General features: G+C 47.6%; 1 protein-coding gene across 1 annotated transcript; it reads right to left on the bottom strand.

Moving 5' to 3' along the window:
- On the bottom strand, positions 1–21,836 carry LOC139050350 (uncharacterized). Its single transcript, XM_070526589.1, has 6 exons — positions 21,654–21,836; positions 20,754–20,824; positions 13,537–13,633; positions 13,036–13,130; positions 2,287–2,509; positions 1–107 (listed from the first exon to the last, which is right to left on the bottom strand). Exons 1-6 carry the CDS (start codon positions 21,781–21,783, stop codon positions 1–3), a joined length of 723 nt encoding a protein of 240 aa, XP_070382690.1. The 5' UTR covers positions 21,784–21,836.
- Between the last annotated feature and the right edge of the window lie 369 nt (positions 21,837–22,205).

Raw genomic sequence — 22,205 nt, 5'->3', positions numbered from 1 at the left:
TCATTCCTCGGAACAGGTGTCATTCCTTGCTCCCATTTTTTGCAGCATAGACCCCAGGCTTCTCTTTACTTTCACATCTGAGCACTTGAATCTGCTGCATGTGTATTCTGTAAAAGAATGAAAATTAATGTTCAAGACATTATTTAGCGACATATCTTGAGAAGTACAACCCTGAAATAATATGACGAACAACATGTCTTGCCATATATTGGCAAAACACAAGGGTCATACAGCTTGAACTATTTCCTGAATTTTGGTCAGCCAACCAAGATGACTTGGAATTGAGATTAACTGGAATCCAGCATGCCATATTGCAGTCAATATAATGCCAGTCAGTGCAGTAAGATTTGTTAGTGGTGCTGACATCAACACAGAGGCAACAACATGCTGGGATTCTGCACTAAGAATCAAGAGTTCAGCTCCAGTCTGTGGCGGCAACAATGCATGTGAAAGGGCAGCAAGGCATTGCAGCTGGCACTGCACACCGAAGTTTTTCTGTGCATGTAAAAATGACTTAGTTGGATCCAGCTAGGTTACTTTTAGTATCCTGTGGCAAGTGCAGTGTAATGCCCACCAGAAGCAGGCATGCAAGATATTTACAACAGCAAAATTTTTTCCCCAACTCATTAGCACTTTCATTTGTAGCAATGAGCTCTTTCAACGGAAACATCCAACCACTTAGGAAAACACTGCATAGACCATAATAAGGCCTACCCACCTGTTTCAAGGTGAAACAGGTGAAGAATGCAGCACTGTATTGGCAACAATAAACCACGGAGAGCCAATAAGACACAGCAACATCCAGACATTAAAAAAATACTCTGTAGAAAGAGAGAAAAGGAGTGTTGACCTAAAATGCACTATTCCAGTAGGTCAGAAGACATTTTAGGAGAAAAAGAGTTGTATGGAACACAGAACAAAAGCAACTAGCTAAATGATATCTAAGCAAAAAGCGGTACAGTTAAGCTGGGCGTGTAATAGCTCTTAACAAGGTGTAGATTGCAAGAAAAAAATAGATATGGAAGGCTGCAAATAGGAAACCTGTAGGCATAAACTGCACTTATACCAGGATCATTGTTTTTATTTGCAACAAAATTTCTAAAATTCTGCTGTTGCAGATATTAAGATTTTGCCTCTGCAGTTGACTAAAAAAGCAACATTACATGTGTGACTAACCACAGCACAAAATTTGGCAGTTTACAAATGTATGCTAATTGCTTTAAGTTGCCTTAAGGGCACATATTGCAACAGCACAATTATAGCCATTGATATCCAAGACATCTTTAGTTAGAGCTGATTCTCTATACCAGCACTGCATTCAGGGTATAGGAAACTGAAAATGTGTGGTAGAAAGCATTGGTGCACCATTCACTGTCCTGCTGCAAAAAATTAGGGGTAACTGGGACACCAGTGCATCTTGCAGCACACTTTAACGACACAACCTTAAAGTTTGTGCTTATTGAATTGCTAAAACTGAATACATTCACATACTGATGAACTACTATTGCTTATTAAGTGAAACAAGTGCCACAAAATCAAATTAAAAAGGATAAGTATCCCCACAACTTAGCCTTCAGCTATTATTTGTTAAACATGTGATGCCTGCTATATAAGTGATACCAAGTGGGAGGTGCAATGATGGCATTAGCAATTCCTGAAAATTCTGTTCGGAGATAAAAAAATAAATGGTACAGCATGGAATAAGGTGCGTTGAAGAACGATAGAACAGATAAAAAAAGGCTTGATTCCTCTTGCAGCAAAAATGATTGAGGCTGACACAAATGATGGTCATAGCGGGTTTACACATACTTTCAAATTCAGAGTATCTTACGTATGTCGGACGCAGCAAATGAATGATAGATTACACGACACAGTGCTGTAATGTCATCAAGCTGAACAATGTGGTTTCTGCAACCACACATTCCTTCATAAGCATTTGTTATATTAGGGTATACTGCAAACAAGTCAAGCAAGGTTACAAAAGCAAAGAGCAAAGTGCTTTGTGAGAGATAAAACTTCTTCAGAGCTTCACACAAAGGCAAACAATCAGCTATTGCTTGTTTTTTAACCTGACTTATCATATGCTAGAAAGAATGCTCACATCTCAGCAATGAACTCGCCTGTAACTACAGAGAATGTCTTGAAATCTAAAGGATTGTCGCAAAAAATTGTTTAGCCTAAGTAACCTTGCTCATCCTTGCTTTATTGCTTATGCACAAATTTTCCTCCACTTGAGAATAGCCTATAATGGTTACGTCAGGTTAGTTAGCAAAAAAAGTTACATACCAAGGACTGCAGAGACCCTCTTCTGGTCCAAGGCTGGTTTCACCTTGTTTTCTTTATGGCTGTTTGCCTGCCGGCCAAAAAGTGTCTTGTTGGCAAGCTCCTCATCAGTGAAAAGCACCCTAATCAGTGCCCTTGAGAATTTGCATGGAGCATCATGGTAGGTTTGTTCCAGCCTCGTCAGTGTGGCCTGAGACACCATGACGCCTCCACCAATATCTCGTTGCTGCAATAAGAAAGAACACAAGGCGTGGGTATGTTCACAAAATATAACTGCGTAGTTTGACTACAGAACACCATAAAATCTAACAGCAAACTACCCTAAGAAGACCCTGGAATGGCTTATTTCGGTTTCAGAACAGTGATGAGGCAGGGAGTATTGTGGTAAAGTGACCCTTTTGCAGTACAATTTTCTTAATACGTTGACTATTAAGGCATGCCAGTAAACATTGCCCTCCTCCTCTGGCATGTCAGGCTGTGTTATTCCTCGTCAATATGTGTGTGTCACAGCTGGCGGCTCAGCCACAGCTTCTGGAGGCATGCATCATCCTTAGAATGACAGCTGAGCTAGTTGGTAAGGATTCATTATGCAAAAAAAGAGGTGAGGCGTGCAGGCAGAACACAAGAGTAGAGAAGTGGCGTTCGTGTTGTCCACTTCTCTGCTCTTGTGTCCTGTCTGCACACCTCACCTCTTTTTTGCATAATGCATCATCCTGTGATATTATTCTCGTCTACTTCCACTTGCGAGTTCGAGAAGAGCACCAGTGACGCGGTTGAGCTCTTTGAGCCATCAAGCATCTCAGTTTGTTTGGTTTCTTCCCGAGCAGAAACGGACCCCAAACTGTGAGTGCGAATTCAGATTAAATGCAGAGATGGCATTTGGATCTCACACCAACACGTTGCTGACGACGACAATGCCTGTGCAACACTGCCTAGCCTGTTGGATTCCTCTGATAACCGAAAGTAGGTCGCTACTGTGGTAGCTGACAGTCATTTGCCTTAGTATTTGAGCGTTTTGCGGCTAAATAACATTTCACTATTATTTTAAAGTTCGGAATTAAGTTGAAGCCTGCGTTGTTGTGATGTCACGTTAAGTATGTTAAAGAAGCAGGGTTGGAAAAAATCAGCATACAGTTGTGTTACATACAGATTGCTAGCAATCAGGCACATACCCAGGAGGAGGCCCTTCCCCGCCCGCGCCACCACTCCTCACACACATTTCTAAAGCACCACCTGATCAATGTTGAGACTTAACAGCTATTCGGCAGTCAACATTTTGCTGCCTTTTTCACTCCTTTTGGATGGTGGTAGTTATCGGCATCTCCAGGGGTGTGACGGTCAGTTTTCTCATCGATTCAGTGCCCGCACTAATAACTCAAGATACGTTCAGTCACCATCTGTTCAACGGTCACGCACATCGCTGTTGCTTCGTTAGTTCAACCTTCTTTGTTTAGATTAATCCAGGGACCAGGACAGGGATTTCGTTCGTGGTCAGCTGGTCTGATTATATGTTCGAGGAACGAGCTGCAGCTGGAGAAAACACCACTTGCGTTTAACTTTTCCTTTTGCTTCATTATTTCCTCAAGTGACGGATCGCTGCGACGCTGGGAGAGCCTTGGAACCATATATACCCGTGATATGGATTAGATGAGGTGGAAAACAAGATCATACGAAACAGCATCCATAACCAAACCCTGCAATAACATTTAAACCCATAAGCAACCTGACTGTCACCCGTTACATAGTCTGGTTTTTCCCTAATTGCACAGCACTTTTCGTGCGAAATTGGCAACTGGAAACAAGAGTTACAAGTAGTTGAGAAATTAAGCAATATACTAAAGGAGAGAGCCAAGGCAACAACCAAACAGGAAGAAAAAGCAAAAATGAACGAATTTAACCGTCGTTTGTGAAAATATTTATCGATCAACGTCTTTTTATTTAAAGGACATAGAGAAAATGCCGCCGGAAGTGCACAATAATTCCGTGCATTTTGAATGATGCTTCTACAGTTATCAGTCGAGCCACCTGATGTAGCCACTTCTCAGCTGTGTGTTTATGCAGGTGTTTTCCTAACCTTGCGCAGTGGGCACAGTACGTCTAGAACTGCAGCGTTCTGCGCTCTACGCGGTTGTATGGGACTGGTGGTCAGGCATCGTTATGCAACTTCCCAAATAACAACACGAGTGGGTTTTGGCACTTAATGTGGTAGAGCAGTAAACGAGGGATTAAAAAGAACTGTGATTGTTCCACAAATATATAATTCTCTATAATTCTTCCAGAGATAATTAAAAGAACGCTACTATAGTCGGATACAATTTAAGTCTGCAGTGAAGCCCCGCCCACGCCTTCATAACCGCCAGCCACTGCTCCTCCGCAAGGCTGCAAATAATTCGTACTTCAAACTTTTCCTGTTGCGCAAATCAGGCGGTAACCACAAAAATAAAATTAGTAGTGCGTAATTTTATATGTTTTCCCTCGCCCGCTATAGTGGAATGGCGACAGCCTAATTCTTTATTGAACTGAAATAAAATGCTTGCTTCGATCGAACTATTTATCTTCAATGATGATGATGTGTGTTGTTTTGTGGCGCAAGGGCCAGGTTTGGCCAAAGAGCGCCATGACTGGTGGTAGTGTTAAGGATGTATTATGGAAGATGTGACTTGGCTGTAAAGTGGCCTAAAATTGTCGCTGTAAAGTGCGTAAAATCTACGTGCTATAAAATTATGGCGATGACTGATGACGAATACTATGAACTTTAAAATCCATCGTAAAAGAATGATGCAATGTTTAAAATATGCGAGACTTTAAATTGCTTACAGCAACACTGCCTCGCCAGAGCCCTTGAACCATAAGGGCCTAGAGGCATGTGCTATTCAAAATAATTATCGCAGCGGCATCCTCTGGAGAGAGGACCCGCTACGAACATGTGGGGCTAAAAACATGCAAGACAACATCTTTCAGAAAGCTTAGTACTGCGTTGGTGTCAAATAAAGGTTCTGGGCCTAGTAACATTACTGGATGAAGGGGGATGTGCTGGCGGTATGCTACGGGAAAATGTTTCTGTCGTTCAGATTCGGCTTTCCGACACTCCAGTAAGACGTGGAGGACGGTCAGCCTCTCCCCGCATCTACCACAGGTTGGAGGCTCGTTTCCCGTGAGTAAAAAGTTATGTGTGCCGAAAGTGTGTCCTATTCTTAGACGGCAGAATAGGACATCTGTCCGGCGGGATTTTGTTACGGGAGGCCAGAAACCTAACTGTGGCTTGATTACATGCAGTTTATTGTTTGTTTCCATGTCCCACGAGCGTTGCCAGTAGTTCCGCAGTTTTCTGCGCAAGTAGGGCCTCAGATCTGTGACAGGGACTGCTGCGGTAGGATTTACAGAATACGATGCAACTGATGTGGCCATCTGGTCCGCCAGAACATTGCCTTCAATGGCCCTATGACCGGGCACCCAGCATATGATGACATGCTGGTTACATATATACGTTTTACATAGGACGGAATAGAGTTCGTTGATGACTGGGTTTTTGTGCTTAGAAAATGACATCAAGGCCTTCACAACACTGAGGGAGTCCGTATATATAACTGATTTCTGGAGTTGTGATTTATTTATATGCTTTACGGCCGACAGCAGTGCGTAGGCCTCAGCCGTAAAGATACTAGTTTCCGGATGCAGTACGTCGGATTCCGAGAAGGATAGACCGACGGCTGCATAGGACACCCCGTCGTGTGACCTCGATGCGTCTTTGTAGAACTCCGTGCAGGAGTATTTGTGCTGGAGTTCCCGGAAATGCATTAGGATTTCAATCTCTGGAGCGTGTTTTGTAACTTGCATGAAAGATATATCACATTGTATGAGCTGCCACTCCCACGGAGGCAGTAGCTTGGCTGGATGCATTAGGGGAAGCTCGAGGAGTGGAACGTGCATTTCTTCACTAAGCTCCCTCACACGCAGCGAGAAAGGCTGTCTTACGGAAGGACGATTGCGAAAGAGTGTAGCATATGTCATGTCATTATTGGTATTAAAACAGGGATGTTGAGGATTTGAGTGGACTTTCAGAAAATATGTTTGGCTCATGTATGTTCTCTGAAGATGAAGTGACCACTCATTTGATTCTGCATATAAACTTTGTATGGGACTTGTTCTGAAAGCGCCTGTGGCCAGTCGGATTCCTAGATGGTGGACAGGGTCTAGCATTTTTAGTGCGCTCGGGGCGGCAGAGTGATAAATCACAGCACCATAGTCTAATCGTGATCGAATGAGGCTTTTATAGAGTTTCAATAAACACTTCCTGTGACTACCCCACGTAGTCTGGGATAGAAGTTTGATTATGTTCATTGTTTTTAGACACTTTTCTTTAAGATGTTTAATGTGGGGGACGAAAGTGAGTCTGTAGTCAAGTATGACACCTAGAAATGTGTATTCTTTGTTTACAGGTATCTGTTGTCGGCACACTTCTAAGCAGGGATCTGGAACCAGGCCTCTCTTCCTTGTAAACAAAACACAGGAACTCTTGTGAGGATTGATTTTGAATCCATTTTTCTCTGCCCACCCTGACACCTTGTTCAAACCATGCTGTACCTGCCTCTCGCAGACGGCGAGGTTACAGGATTTGAAAGCTATTTGAATGTCATCGACGCAGACAGAGTAAAAGATGGCGGGTGGTAATGAAGCACGAAGCGTGTTCATCTTCACAATAAAGAGCGTGCAGCTGAGAACGCCTCCTTGGGGTACACCCGTTTCTTGCGTAAAAGGCCATGAGAGTGCATTGCCGACTTTTACCCGGAAGGTACGATTTGACAAATAGCTTTTTATTATATTAAGCATATTACCGTGGATGCCCATTTCTGACAGGTCTCTTAAGATTCCGTAACGCCACGTCGTGTCATACGCCTTTTCCATATAGAGAAATATCGATAGGAAGAACTGTTTATGTATAAATGCGTCCCGGATATTTCCTTCAACACGCACGAGATGATCGGTTGTGGACCGCCCTTCTCGGAAGCCGCACTGATACGGATCAAGCATTTTGCTCATTTCAAGGAAATGGATGAGTCGCCGATTAATCATTTTTTCAAATATCTTACAAAGGCAACTCGTGAGGGCGATCGGGCGGTAACTTGCCACTAAGGAAGGATCTTTGCCTTGTTTTAAAACAGGAACCACAATGGCTTCTTTCCATGCAGTTGGGAGGTATCCTGCAGCCCAAATGGTGTTGAAAAGTGTGAGTAGTGTAACTTGGGTATCACTGGGTAGGTTTTTGATCATTTCATACATGAGTCTGTCTGATCCAGGTGCAGAGCTCTTGCATGAGCTCAAGGCAGCTCTGAACTCGGCAATACTGAAAGGGCAGTTGTACGATTCATTCTGTAGACATTTTCCTTTGAGTGGCTTACATTCTTCTATTTGTTTATACTTTAGGAAGGATTTCGAATAATGTTTTGAACTTGACACACTCTCAAAGTGTTCGCCAAGTGAGTCTGCCTGATGTTGCAGAGTATCACCCTGTGTGTTTACGAGAGGGAGTGAATGTGTTTGTCTGCCTCTAATTCTATTTAGGCGGTTCCAGACTTTCGCCTCATCTGTAAACGAGTTGATGTTCGATAAAAACTTTTGCCAACTGTCTCTTCTGGCCTGTCGGCGGGTTCTCCTGCCTTGAGACTTAACTTTCTTGAAGTTAACAAGATTCTCTGCAGTGGGCGAAGCACGTAGCAACCCCCACGCCTTGTTTTGATTCCTACGTGCGACTCTACATTCATCGTTCCACCACGGGACATGCCGTTTGCATGCCGAGCCACTTACTTCACGTATGCATTTACATGCGGCATCCATTATGAAGGCTGTGAGGTATTCCACAGCAGCATCGATTTCTAAAGAAGACATATCAGCCAGCGAGATGTTAGTAAGTGTTCGGAATTTCTCCCAGTCGGCTGTATGTATCTTCCACCTAGGAGCTTGTGGAGGAAATTCATTTTCTTTAGATGTTCTTAATAGTATGGGGAAGTGGTCGCTTCCGTAGGGATTATTTGTAACTTCCCATTCGAGTTCGGGCAGTATAGACGGGGAAACTATGCTCAGATCAATTGAAGAAAAGGTGTTGTTTGCAAGACAGTAATAAGTGGGTTTCTTCTTATTCAGCAAGCACGCACCTGAAGAAAAAAGGAACTGCTCAACAAGACGTCCTCGCGCGTCTGTACGAGAGTCGCCCCACAGGGAGCTGTGCGCATTGAAATCGCCAAGAAGAACATAAGGTTCTGGCAATTGATCTATAAAAGATTGGAATTCGTGTTTCGTTAACTTGTAGTGTGGGGGCACGTAAAGAGAGCTTATGGTGATGAGTTTGTTTAGGAAAACAGCTCGAACCGCCACTGCCTCAAGGGGGGTTTGTAGCTGTAAACGCTGACAGGAAATACTTTTATGAATACAGATGGCAACACCGCCTGATGATACGACAGCATCATCGCGATCTTTGCGGAACTTGACATACTGTCGGAGAAGGTTTGTGTGTTGTGGGTTTAAATGTGTTTCCTGTAGACACAGCACTTTTGGATTGTGTTTTTGTATAAGTTCTTGCACGTCATCGAGGTTCCTAAAAAGACCTCTGACGTTCCATTGAATAATTTGTGTCACCATTTTGAAGGTAAATAAGTGCTGTGTGTATGGAAACGGAGGTGATGCCTTAAGTTACAGAGCTCTTTCGAGGCCCTGTAACGGGCGTTCTACTCTTTCTGGAGCGTTCGAGGGAGCCTCGCCGCTCCTTAGGCGCTGGGTGCGCCTTGAGGATACGTGTAGTGTCCATTGCCTCTTGTGAGGCGCCGGACACGTGCTCTTGCGAGCGAGAATTTACCAGCGAGGGCCCTGCCTTGGAGGGCAAGACCCCTGCACCCACCAGCCCGGAGGTCGATGGGGCTCCGTGGGGGATTTGGCTGCGCTGGCTGTTGCCAGCGCTGGAAGGGGCCGCGGAGGTTGGGGCAGCCTCAGCTGCGCCCACCTTCGGGGTCGGTGGCCCCGTCTGGTGGGTTGACGGAGCAGCGCTAGCTGCAACCGCCGCGGGGGCAGATGGCGTGACTGCCGACTCGCTGGTTGTGGGTCGGACAGCCGCCGGTGGCCGTTGTGTCGCTGCCCCCTGACGCGTCACATCGGCAAAACTTTTCTTGGGCGGGTATGAAACCCGCCTGCGGGCCTCTTTGAAGGATATATTCTCTTTTACTTTTATCGTTACAATTTCTTTTTCCTTCTTCCATGAGGGGCACGACCGCGAGTACGCGGCGTGATCCCCGTCACAGTTTACACAGTGGAAAGCGTTCTCACAAACTTCAGAGGTGTGTTCTTGGGCACTACATTTAGCACAAGTCTGGCGGCCTCGGCAGCTCTGCGAGCTGTGGCCGAAGCGCTGGCATTTGAAACAACGGAGTGGGTTTGGCACGTACGGCCTAACACGGAGCTTGATGTACCCGGCCTCAATTGACTCGGGCAAGATACTTGATCCAAAAGTAATTATAAGGTGCTTAGTCTGAATCTCTTTACCGTCCCGCCTCATCTTAATTCTACTGACGTTGATCACATTTTGTTCGCTGAAGCCCTCCAGGAGCTCCGCCTCAGTCAGGTCAATCAAATCATCATCTGACACAACACCACGGGTGGTGTTCATTGTACGGTGTGGGGTTACTGTTATGGGGGTCTCCCCAAATGACACTAGTTTCTGTATATTCTCATATTGTTTCAGATCGCGGAGCTCCAAGAGGAGGTCACCGCTTCCCATTCTCGACACCTTGTAACCTGGACCAAAAACATCAGTCAAGGACTTTGAGACAAGGAATGGTGAAATATTTCGAACTGCTTTCTTTGGCTTTTCAGAGTGGATAACGTGAAACCGCGGAAAATTCTGGATTTGGTGTCCAAAAAACGTGAAGACATCTTCGGTGCGCCCTCGTTTCTGAGGGCGATCAACAAGGGAGGGGAAGGAAGTTTCCATGAAAAAATTGGAGGACGCTTAAGCTTCGCCTTCAAGAGTGGGACGCGACAGCGTTCCCGTCGACCCGCCAAGGGGTCGACAATGCGCTACGGAACAGCGATCACTTACGATGCGCCCCGCATCGGACTTAGCGCCCACCTATCACGCGGTGAGCGTCGAGCAACGCAGCGTTCGGCGTGGCAACGAAACGTGCGCCTGAGCGAACGGAACGAACCAAAGAACTCGGTGTCTCGGAGGAGAAACGATCTGCGCCAGCCAAACGTCGTGATCGGCACGGGCAGAGAGATAGATAGTTATCTAAACCGGGAGCACGGCGAAGCGTCGACAGGGGAGAGGGAGTCCCGCGACGCGCCTGGCAGCGGTCCCAATGCGCGCGCGGCGCGCCTCCTGTCGGGGCAGCGCCGTACATTGAGAGGAGGGGGGTCTTCTGTGTTTGCCGCAAGATGGCTCTGCGTGTGCGGAAAGCGCAGAAGAAATGCAGCGGAAACGCACTTCGCAACTCGTGTAATTGTGACTTCTGTACGTTACATGTTCATAATTACCGATATACACCGCAGTATAACTTTCCACGGCTCGTTTCGAAGGCAACACCGCATTCACTAAAGGCGCGTTTGCACCGCATGGAAGCATCGAACTCGTGGCTGAGTGGTAGCGTCTCCGTCTCACACTCCGGAGACCCTGGTTCGATTCCCACCGGGCCAATCTTGGAAGTTGCTTTTTATTTATGAAGCGCCTGCCGTGATTTATCGCTCACGGTCAACGCCGCAAACGCCGACACCGACGCCGACGCCGACACCGACGACACCGGCTTTTCTGCGACACGAGCTCCTTAACGCTATCGCGTTAATATGTGTACATTCGGCAACAGCGCCGACCGCCCACCACGGAGCCCAACAAGGGGACGCGGCAGAGCTTGCATACAAGTCTGCACGACGCCAGTCGTACGCCATCACTATAACCGAATATGGTGTACCCAAGGTTGGATAGCCACACAGGGTTAACCCTTGCCGCCAAGGAGAAAGGAAGTAAATAGAAGAGAGAAGAAGACAGGAAAGATGTAAAGTAAGAGATAAAGACGAAGGTTTGAGAAGAGAGAGACAGGAAAAGGCGACTGGCGATTTCCCCCGGGTGGGTCAGTCCGGGGGTGCCGTCTACGTGAAGCAGAGGCCAAAGAGGTGTGTTGCCTCCGCCGGGGGGCCTTAAAGGTCCGAACACCCAGCATCGGCTCAACCCCCAGGATCCCCCTTTCCCCGGACACGGCTAAGCCGCGCACGGCTACACGCGGGAGGGTCCAAACCTCGTGTGCTCGGGTCCGTGGTGTCGCAACACACCAAACGCCTGCTTGCGCAGACGCCCCTGCGGGGTATTTATCTTCAAGTTTCACTTCAGTTGGCAGTAAAGTTTCATGAGCAAAACCGGCTCCGCAGTGAAACTAACTGTACCGCAGACTTTTGAAGATTAATTATGGAGTTTTACGTGCCAAATCCATGATCCAATTATGAGGCATGCCGTAGCGGGTGACTCCGGAAATTTGGACCACCTGGGGTTCTCTAATGTGCACCTAAATCTAAGTACATGTTTGTTTTCGCATTTCGCCCCTATGGAGAATGCAGCCGCCGTGGCCGGTATTCGATTTCAGGACCTTGCACTTAGCAGGCCAACACCATAGTCACTAAGCAACCACTCTAGGCAGACATTTGAAGAGTGAAATGCTCAGACTCCATACACTTTGTCCATGTCTGTTGTACACCTCATGCTCCTTCCGATGAAAAGACTCTTCAAGAACAGCGGATGCTCCGGAGCTATCAAGTACAACGCCATCTTGAAAAAGCCGCATGATGATGATTTTGTTTGCTTCTCTGATTGGCTAGCAGAGTAACACAACCTCGCGCAGTCTGTGTGCCTTGGTTGCCAACTGCTGTTTTTAAGTTGCATGCTACTATATAAATCATTATTTTACACTTTCGCTTGTTTTCTTGTTCTTGGCAGTGTTCTTCTGGCGCTTCTTTTTTGCGCGAGTACATTTGATGTGGTTCCTTGTTTGCCAAGCAAAGGGGAGGTGTATCTCACAGACCTACCTGTGATATACACCTTATTTCATTTCTCTTTTGTGGGTTTACGCGTCTTTATGGTGAATGGTGGACATTATTTATATTAGTACTACTAAAGCTACTCCCCTCTTCATTTGCATAGAAAAGTTACCTTGGGTTAGGACCCCCCCGAAAAAAATCCTGGGTACGTGCCTGCCAGCAATGATTATTTTTGTGCGTGTGAATCTACATGTGTAAACATTACACAGTTAACCCAGAGCATTCAAACTGTGTCCTCAATGTAAACTTATGGAAACAGCCGTGCACTACATGATCTGCGTGATGCTGATGAATGCAGCCGTGTACGCATAACGGCCAGTGAACATATCCACCCTTGCGGGTTACATTTCGAACTAGCGAATTAGGCATCAGGGTGCACTCCCCAGGCGATACAACCTGAACACTACCCGGTAATGGGTTCGGGAGCGCCTGTACCTATCTTTTTTTTTTTTCGATGGGTGCGAGCGGTGGGTTTCGAACTGTCCACCTACCGCTGCTGTGGCGGCCGCCCTATACACTCGGCCACGACTGCGGTCAATGTAAACTTCCCTTAACTATTTAGTGCATTTGTCAAAATAGTTTCAGGGTCCCTTTACTTAGGCATTAATTAAACTGGTGCTGAGAAGTTGATAAACAAGTGCTGCACACCACAGATCGAGCAAGTTATTGCAGTAAAACTCTGACCGTGTTCTCTTCAGGCTCGGCAGGCTTTGCCCCTTCAGAAGCTGATGTCAACTTGTCAACAGCCCGTTGCAGCTTTTTAAGCATTTTGGAAGTGTCTGAAAGAAGAAGAATTAAGAAGTTCAAGAGTAAGCATTTCTACCATGGAGTAAGATGTATAGGAGCAGTGACTGCTGATTAGAGAGCTTTTAGTGATGCCATGATGGGCAGCTTTGAAATTTCTGTGCAGGTCATGACACTGCACATTACTCCGTTCTGCTTAACTGGCAGCTATGAAAGCTTGCACTTTATATTATTTGCCACTTATCAATCTCCGTATAGTTGATTGTTGCCTCAGCTTAGGCTGCTGACACTCGCATGTTGACGCTCACTTCATGCGAAGCAGGATTATCTTAAGAATTTCATTGTGAAACACTCCTATAGGAGAATGAGAATGTGCAATAGACAGCACAAAAAGGTATTTTGGCCACTGGTGATGTGTATGAATAATCAAAAAGCACATACAGATTAAATCTTTGTGCTCTCGAAGCCGTTCTTTGAGGACTGCATTTTCCGCCATGAGGGCTTCGATTTGTGACACGTGGTCACAGCATGGCGTTTTCTGCAAAAGAATTGCTGAACTGTATAAAGGCAACGTCGATTCTCCCTGCAGGTGTGAGAATGATACATGTGTATCCTGCAGAGGAGTCTGATTCTTTAACGCACACCCACTGCTGCATCTGCACTGAATAGGCATCTGCACCTGTGGAGGCTGTAAGAATAAACAGTACCCAGCACAGCAGTTTGTTTTCTTTCTTAACCCTTTGAGAGTAACCACATTTACGGTTACCAAGAGCAAAGCACCACAATGATGCATCGCAGCCTGTACTCCTGTAAAGGTCAGCTGACTGAACTGTTTGTGCTCGTCCATATTAAACATCCAGGAGACAGTGCATTGAAAGCATATTTAGCGCCAGCGAACAAGGACAAAAGCGAGATGACACCACAATGTGCTAAGTTCAACAACTTTATTTTCAGGAAACAACCACCTATTTAACCCATGACTTGTTAGATAAGGAGATGGCTTTTTTGAATGGTTAAATATTTGGATGATGTGGCGCCACTGTGCACAGGTTAATAATAATAATAATAATATTTGGGGTTTTACGTGCCAAAACCACTTTCTGATTATGAGGCACGCCGTAGTGTAGGACTCCGGAAATTTAGACCACCTGGGGTTCTTTAACGTGCACCTAAATCTAAGCACACGGGTGTTTTCGCATTTCGCCCCCATCGAAATGCGGCCGCCGTGGTCGGGATTCGATCCCGCGACCTTGTGCTCAGCAGCCCAACACCATAGCCACTGAGCAACCACGGCGGGTGTGTGCTGTTTGAACCGCACCGATGGCACCGGCTGTTGGAATCTCAGCGCTGCCACCAGCTGATGGAACCTCAGTGCTGACACCCGTTGTTGCAACCGGACCGTTGGCGCCCGTTCTTGCAAATGGGTCGCAAGCCCCAAGGGTAGCGTTGGCCTGGCGGCCTGGGGCACACTGGAAGCATCCGAAGGTCCCAGCAAAGCATGAGGCGACTGCTAACACAACAACTTGTTTATTCTAGCATCGCAAAGAGCGGGCGGTCAGGTCGACCGAAGTAGAGAGACGGGAGAGCACGTTACTCAACAGAAGAAATCGGAGCCTCTCTCCTGGCGTCCGGGGGCAGCTGCTCTTATACTCTTGGCGTCGCGGGCAAGAAGGAAGGTCACGAGATGACACCACGTGACAGCGAGCTACGGACGGACTGAGAGACACGTTGGAACAAGGAGGTGACGCATCAGACGGGCCGGCGCCGGTCAGACCTCCTCGCTTCACACTGGGGGAGCTCCTCTCCCCGGCTGCCGCGCTTTGACAAGCGTGGGCACACACACACACACGCACACACAAAGACACGTGGCACTGAACATGCCGGGACGCGCTCGGCGGGGATGCGTCGCGGCCGCTCCGAACGGGCCCAAATGTCCGCCGCTTTGAACGAAGCCCCGGCGTCCGTTGAATCCGCGCCGGCTACAGCGCGCGTCATAGGCGAAACGTAACAGACCGCCCCGCCGGGGGAAGGAGATCCCGATGGTCAGGGGACTGCATCCGCTGTCCGGAGGGATGTCGCTCGATGATGCTCATAACCGAAGTCGGTCGTCCCTCGGCGTTTCTTGAGCGCAGCGCACCGAGAAGGCCTCGTTCTCACGTTCAGGTTCACACAGGACACTGCAAAGTGACTTCGGGAGAGTTCTCATTTTTCTCTCGTTCCCAGCAAGCGTTAGAACTACGCCGAAACTCAGCCGCTCAGTCAGCAAGCACGGCACAACCCTCACTAAGCCATGCCAGGCTCTTTCCCCTTTTATACTACTGCATAGTTCCTTACAGTAGTCTAGCAGCACTCAGAACGCGTCCACAAATCGGAAAATTGCACTAGAAAGCACATCATCACTTTGAAACACTACACAAAAGCAATATGTTAAAAATCCTGCCTCAGGAAGAAAAACATCAATAACAAACAATTTTGAGGCTGATTCCCACGTTAGGGGCTTCGACTTAAGCCATCGGCGTTACCGTTGAGACTCCCCTTTTTGTAACGCACCTCAAAGGAATATTGTTGCAAAGCGAGGCTCCAGTGCAGGAGGCGGCCATTTGTGAAAGAGATAGTCTGCAGCCATTGAAGAGGCCAGTGATCCGTTTCGAAGCATGCGAAGCGGAGATCGCAGCGAGCGACCGTACATTAGCTCAGCTGGCGAAAACCCCGTAGCCGCATGCGGCGTGGTCCTCAATGCAAACATCGCCCAAGGCAGAAACAGCTCCCAGTCAGTTTGCTGTTCAAACCACAAGGCTCTCAACACGCGCTTCATGACGGAGAGGAGCTTCTCAAGGGAATTCGACTGTGGGTGGTACACTGAGCTGTGTAACAGCTTTACCCCACACCTTTCGAGAAAAGTTGTCGTCAAAGCGCTAGTAAACACTGTGCCCTGATCTGATTGGATTTCCGCAGGAAAACCAACTCGCGCAAATATGGACAGTAGTGCATTGACTATCTCAACTGAGCTGAGTTCTTTAAGCGGCACTGCTTCAGGGAACTTTGTCGCTGGGCAGATCACAGTCAAAGTGTGTCTGTACCCCGTGGCTGTTACCGGCAGAGGTCCCACTGTAACAATAACGAGCCGTCTAAAAGGCTCCGTAATGATAGGTACCAACTTCAACGGCGCCCTCGATTTGTCCCCTGGTTTGCCCACGCGCTGACAGGTGTCGCATGTCTTCACAAAGTGGTCTGCGTCCCGAAAACACCCTGGCCAATAGTACTCTTGCAAGAGACGGTCCTTAGTTTTCTTAACTCCTAGGTGTCCGGACCACGAACCCCCATGCGACAAGCGCAACAAATCCTGACGATAGCATTGAGGCACGATCAGCTGATCGAACTCCACTCCCCTGCGGTCTACATACTTCCGGTACAGGACCCCACCTCTTTCCACAAAGCGAGCATTTTTCTTGGCGATACCTTCCTTGACAATGCAGCGTATGTTTTCGAGGCTGCCATCAAAGCCGACCGGCTGACTTATAGCAACCTATTAAGTCCGTCTGACGTAGGCGCGATGAGCAAATCTTCAGATAGCTCTTCTAACTTTCCCGCATCGGGAATTTCCTCTCCAGTATCTGGTGCCTTTAACGCTACAGGCTCAATTTTATTCAGTTCGGGCGTGCTCTGAATATCAACTTGCTGCGCCTCTGACCCTTTCTCATCGTTCGACAACGTCGGCCCCGCAACTACCGCCTTTGCAGCGAGCTCCCGAACCTTCGATCTGGTTAAGGCCTGAACGCTAGCCTCACCAAACAAAAGCCCCTTCTCGCGCAGGAGGTGATCGGACCTGTTCGAAAATAGGTACGGGTACTGGGGGGGCAGCATAGATGACACTGCCGCCTCCGTCTCAAGTGCTCCGAAAGGTCCTTCAATAAGCACTTCTGCTACAGGCAGACACACGCTATGAGCTTCCACGGCTTGCTTGATCCATGCGCACTCGCCCGTGAACATATCGGGTTCTACGTAAGAGGGGTGAACTACATCCATTGTAGCTGCGGAATCGCGAAGCACTCGGCACTCTTTCCCGTTCACGAGGAGGTCTCGCATGTAAGGCTCGAGAAGCTTCATGTTCTCGTCAGTGCTGCATAGTGACAAAAATACGACTTTTGTTTTTGTTTCCGGACACTGCGCCGAAAAGTGACCCGGCTTCTGACACGTATAACACACGCGCGCTTGCCTCGCCTCGAACCGCTTTCTGCGTTCGGCTTCGGCTGCCGCCGTCTCCTTACGTTCGGTCGGACTGCTTTCACTCGCATCCGCACTACGTGTGTCCCCCTTTGCTCTCATGGGCGTGAACTTCGGCCTCTCAAACTTGGAGCCAAATTCACCCTTTTGACCGTCCTTAGCTCCGCGAGCCCGACGCGTCACAAACTCTTCGGCTAGCTCAGCGGCTCTAGCTACCGTACTAACGTCTGGCCTATCCAAGACCCAGTAGCGCACGTTCTCAGGTAACCGACTATAAAACTGTTCTAGCCCGAAACACTGCAGAACTTTCTCGTGGTCACCAAACGCTTTCTCTTCTTTGAGCCACTCCTGCATGTTTGACATTAGCCTGTAGGCAAACTCTGTATACGACTCACTTTTGCCTTTCTTATTTTCTCGAAACTTCCGACGGAACGCCTCCGCTGACAGCCTGTACTTTTTTAGCAGACTCGATTTCACTTTGTCGAAATCCTCTGCCTCCTCTCTCTCCAAGCGAGCGACTACGTCGGCCGCCTCGCCGGGTAACAAAGTGAGCAAGCGCTGTGGCCACGTTTCCCGAGAGAACCCCTGCTTCTCGCACGTTCGCTCAAAGTTAACCAGGAACAAACAAATGTCCTCTCCAAGCTTAAACGGCCGCATCAGGTCAGTCATTTTAAACAATACTCGTTCTCCTGCACCGTGTGCCTGATTTCCATTACGAGCGCGTTCCATCTCTACCTCGAGACGCTTCATTTCTAAAGCGTGTTGACGGTCACGCTCTTCTTTTTTCTCTTGTTGCTCTCGCTCTTTTTCTTTCTCTTGTTGCTCTCGTTCTATCTGTTCTTTACGTTCACGCTCATATTTCTCTTGTTTCTCTCGTTCTATCTGTTGTTTACGTTCACGCTCATCTTTTTGCTCTTTAAGTTCGCGCTCCTGTCTTTTTGCAGTCTCCCTCTCCTCAATGGTCTCAAGGCATTCCGACAGTTCGTCATCCTCAGCTCCTAACTCAAGAATAGCCCTTAGCAGTTCTGGTTTTCTGAGTTTGTCTGAGACATCCAGACCCAACTCTCTTGCAAGCTCCAACAATTTCGGTTTGCGCAACGACTTCAAATCCATGGCTGCTCTGAATGCTGCTTTCTCTACTCCCTACTATTGTCTTGCCGCAAACTAACCCGGCAGCAACGACAACCACAATTACCAGCTCTGTTTCTGACACTAACAAAAGCCTGGCAAAACTCAGAAGAAGAAAGTCCCGCACTCACCAAACCTCGCAGCCAAGAATTCAGCGCAGTCGTTCCGCTGCAGGCAACCAGTCATCACACAGGGCTCGTTGCACTGCTCCCGGATGGTCGTTGTGCTGCTCAGCATACAGTCAACCGCATATCTTCGCTGCTGGCCTCCGTTGTCGCGATCTCACCGCTGGCAACCAGATGTTTGAACCGCACCGATGGCACCGGCTGTTGGAATCTCAGCGCTGCCACCAGCTGATGGAACCTCAGTGCTGACACCCGTTGTTGCAACCGGACCATTGGCGCCCGTTGTTGCAAATGGGTCGCAAGCCCCAAGGGTAGCGTTGGCCTGGCGGCCTGGGGCACACTGGAAGCATCCGAAGGTCCCAGCAAAGCATGAGGCGACTGCTAACAGAACAACTTGTTTATTCTAGCATCGCAAAGAGCGGGCGGTCAGGTCGACCGAAGTAGAGAGACGGGAGAGCACGTTACTCAACAGAAGAAATCGGAGCCTCTCTCCTGGCGTCCGGGGGCAGCTGCTCTTATACTCTTGGCGTCGCGGGCAAGAAGGAAGGTCACGAGTTGACACCACGTGACAGCGAGCTACGGACGGACTGAGAGACACGTTGGAACAAGGAGGTGACGCATCAGACGGGCCGGCGCCGGTCAGACCTCCTCGCTTCACACTGGGGGAGCTCCTCTCCCCGGCTGCCGCGCTTTGACAAGCGTGGGCACACACACACACACGCACACACAAAGACACGTGGCACTGAACATGCCGGGACGCGCTCGGCGGGGATGCGTCGCGGCCGCTCCGAACGGGCCCAAATGTCCGCCGCTTTGAACGAAGCCCCGGCGTCCGTTGAATCCGCGCCGGCTACAGCGCGCGTCATAGGCGAAACGTAACAGTGCACAGGTTGAATAGGTGGTTGTTTACTGAAAATAAAGCTGACGTTAGAGCATTATGGTGTCATCTCCCTTCTGTCTTTGTTCGCTGGCGCTAAATATACTTTCAATGTCAGTTTACAAATACGCCAAACAAATGGCAATGCTGAGACAGTGCATACCACACACTGGGTATGTTTAGACTTGCAAAATGAAAGTCAAAGAATGTAAGCCACATTATGCGCATTTGTGAAAGGCAATAAGAATAAAAGTACAAAATCAGTTCCATAAGCTTTTTAGAGGCTGGCTTCCTGTGAGAATTTACTGCAGTGAGAATGAACAAGTTCTATTTGGGGAGAGTGGCACTTAAGCTTAGTAAATGGGTGAAAGAGATAAGCGTAGGAACCTGAGCAAGATGGCCCAAGAAAGGATGATCACAGAACTGCAGCATGCCAACAAGGCCATGAAAAACGACAAGTGGTACTAAACAGCACTTAAAAAATTACAATATCCACAGTTTTTCCTGCTTCTAACATACCCAGTCTCAGGATACCAGTGAAAGCCTGAGAACTGCGGATGGAGGGCAAATAGGATCAGCCATATTCAAGGCCACGGTGATTTATTAATTGCTGTTTGAAGACACTGTGCTTGACATTCGGTTTCAGCTTCACAAGTTAGTCAAAGCTAACATAGCTTTTTTTGTTTTTATGCTATATTTCGCATAATTGGCACAGTTGTTCCATCTCTATTCTGTTAATGTGCAAGCACTCACTTTCTTCATATCAATAACAACTTTGACGTAACGAATTTTGCGACATTCTTAACTGCAGAATTTTCAACAAATTTATTTACAAGTGCCCTACGCGCCTTCGAGAAGGCACTGTGCAAGGGGAGAACCATATTCGTAAGGAATTAGGAAGCAAAAAAAAAGTATTAGTAGAATGAAAGGAATATTCATGCGAAACAGCAGTATAGAACATTAATATGACATCAGCAAAAACAATATGAAGCGCATAACATTACAAACAGCATATAGTAACAAACTTTTGCCTGCACACTGTAATCAATGCAGCAAAAAAATTAGAATCATTGAAATTCTGTTAGCTTGTACAGAAATGCAGGAAAGAGAAGGCAAGACGTGTTTGACATGTGAAACGGCATATTGAGTGACTGATTGATGATGAACCGAATATTCTGATTATTGAGCATGAAAGCAGGTGTGTCATTCAAAAAGAGAGGTGGGTACCTCAGCACAGTCGCCATTGCCACTATGCAAGCTGAAGATGTTTGCACTCCTCTATCGATTGAATGTTCTGCCCTTACCTTTGTCAAAGGGTTGCGTTCTGCACGTGTGGCTAACTTCGTCCTCTTTTTTTCCATTTTGTCTGCCTCACCTGCAGATATAATGCATATTAGATACACACGCCTCTGAGGCCCAGTACCTGCAAGCGCTGGGCCACTTGTACTAGTGCCACACTTCCCGACTGCACGTTTGGTTTTGAGACCCACGAAATGCACCCATGGATGCACAGCTTTGACTCACCAACACGCTGGTTCACTCGATGCAATCCGACGCATTGCGGGGCGGCTAATTCTTTTTTGCAAGGTGCAGCACAGCATGGTCGTGCAGACGCCGTTACTGGGCATATGAGATCTTGTCAACAACGCCGGACCGCACTCGCCATGCAGTGCTTGCTACCTTGCGTATGGCTCAAGATTACGCAAGCAGGGTGCGTATGTTCCTGGACAAAAGATCCGTACCGTACACGGGGTATGCACGCACAAGCAGGCGATATAGCGCCGTGCGCAATATTTGCCGTGCTGGAAAAAGCCACACTTAGTAGAGACTGAACCACACAGCCGCGATTTCACGCTCGAACGGCCATGCGAGATTGTCACCCAAGCCTACTTATTGCCGTCGCGCATGCAATCGCTCGGTTTTGGGATTCTAAAGTTTATCACTCGTCACCCTGAAATTCCCCACGCGATGGGTGTCTCGTCACGTCGTCACTCGCTCAATCGCGCTCGTGTGGTTCCCACTTAAGTTAACGACCGATATAACGAATAAAGGCCGCGGATGCACACTTTTGGCCTATCTCCATGACAGGAGCGCAATCTCGAAATGAAGCGCCTATTTATTGCTCAAGCACTCGCACTAGTAGCAAGATAAATAAATACACAGATAATAAAATTTAAAGTGCAGTGATTTTCACCATTACTTACCAGCAGCCACCAGGTATGCGTCACATGCCTCGTCTCCATCCTTCAAAAGCACCTTGAAGGTTTTGCCGACTAAAGCCTCCACCACAGTAGCATCTTTCATAATCGATGTGGCAGTGGCTACATCGACCATGCGTCCAGTCTCATACACATCCCACTGTTCGGTCGACGCCCACTTGACTAAAATATGCGACATTAGGGAATGAAACAAAAAAAGCCGACAGAGAACAAAACAACAAGGATCGAAAAGCGAACAACTGGCTTGACTAGGCTACAACGTGCTCGGCTACAATAGCCGAGCATTGCTGAAGGGGCTAAAACGGCACGTAAAAGCGGCTAAAGATATTTGCTTCATTTTGGCTACATTTCTCATTAAACGTTATAAAAATGACAAATTAAAACAAGTAGGAGTACGAAAATATCGATAATTTAATATAAATTGTTATTATTGACTACTTGCATTTGTACTTGAACGTTGGGTGTCAAACTCTTCAAGTTTACAAGTTTTCTTGCACTTGCTTGTTGTAGCGCCATCTGGAAGGCTTATTATAAACT

This window comes from Dermacentor albipictus, chromosome 10 (assembly GCF_038994185.2).
Source record: "Dermacentor albipictus isolate Rhodes 1998 colony chromosome 10, USDA_Dalb.pri_finalv2, whole genome shotgun sequence".
NCBI lineage: Eukaryota > Metazoa > Arthropoda > Arachnida > Ixodida > Ixodidae > Dermacentor > Dermacentor albipictus.
This window is presented reverse-complemented; position numbering and strand designations above follow the sequence as displayed.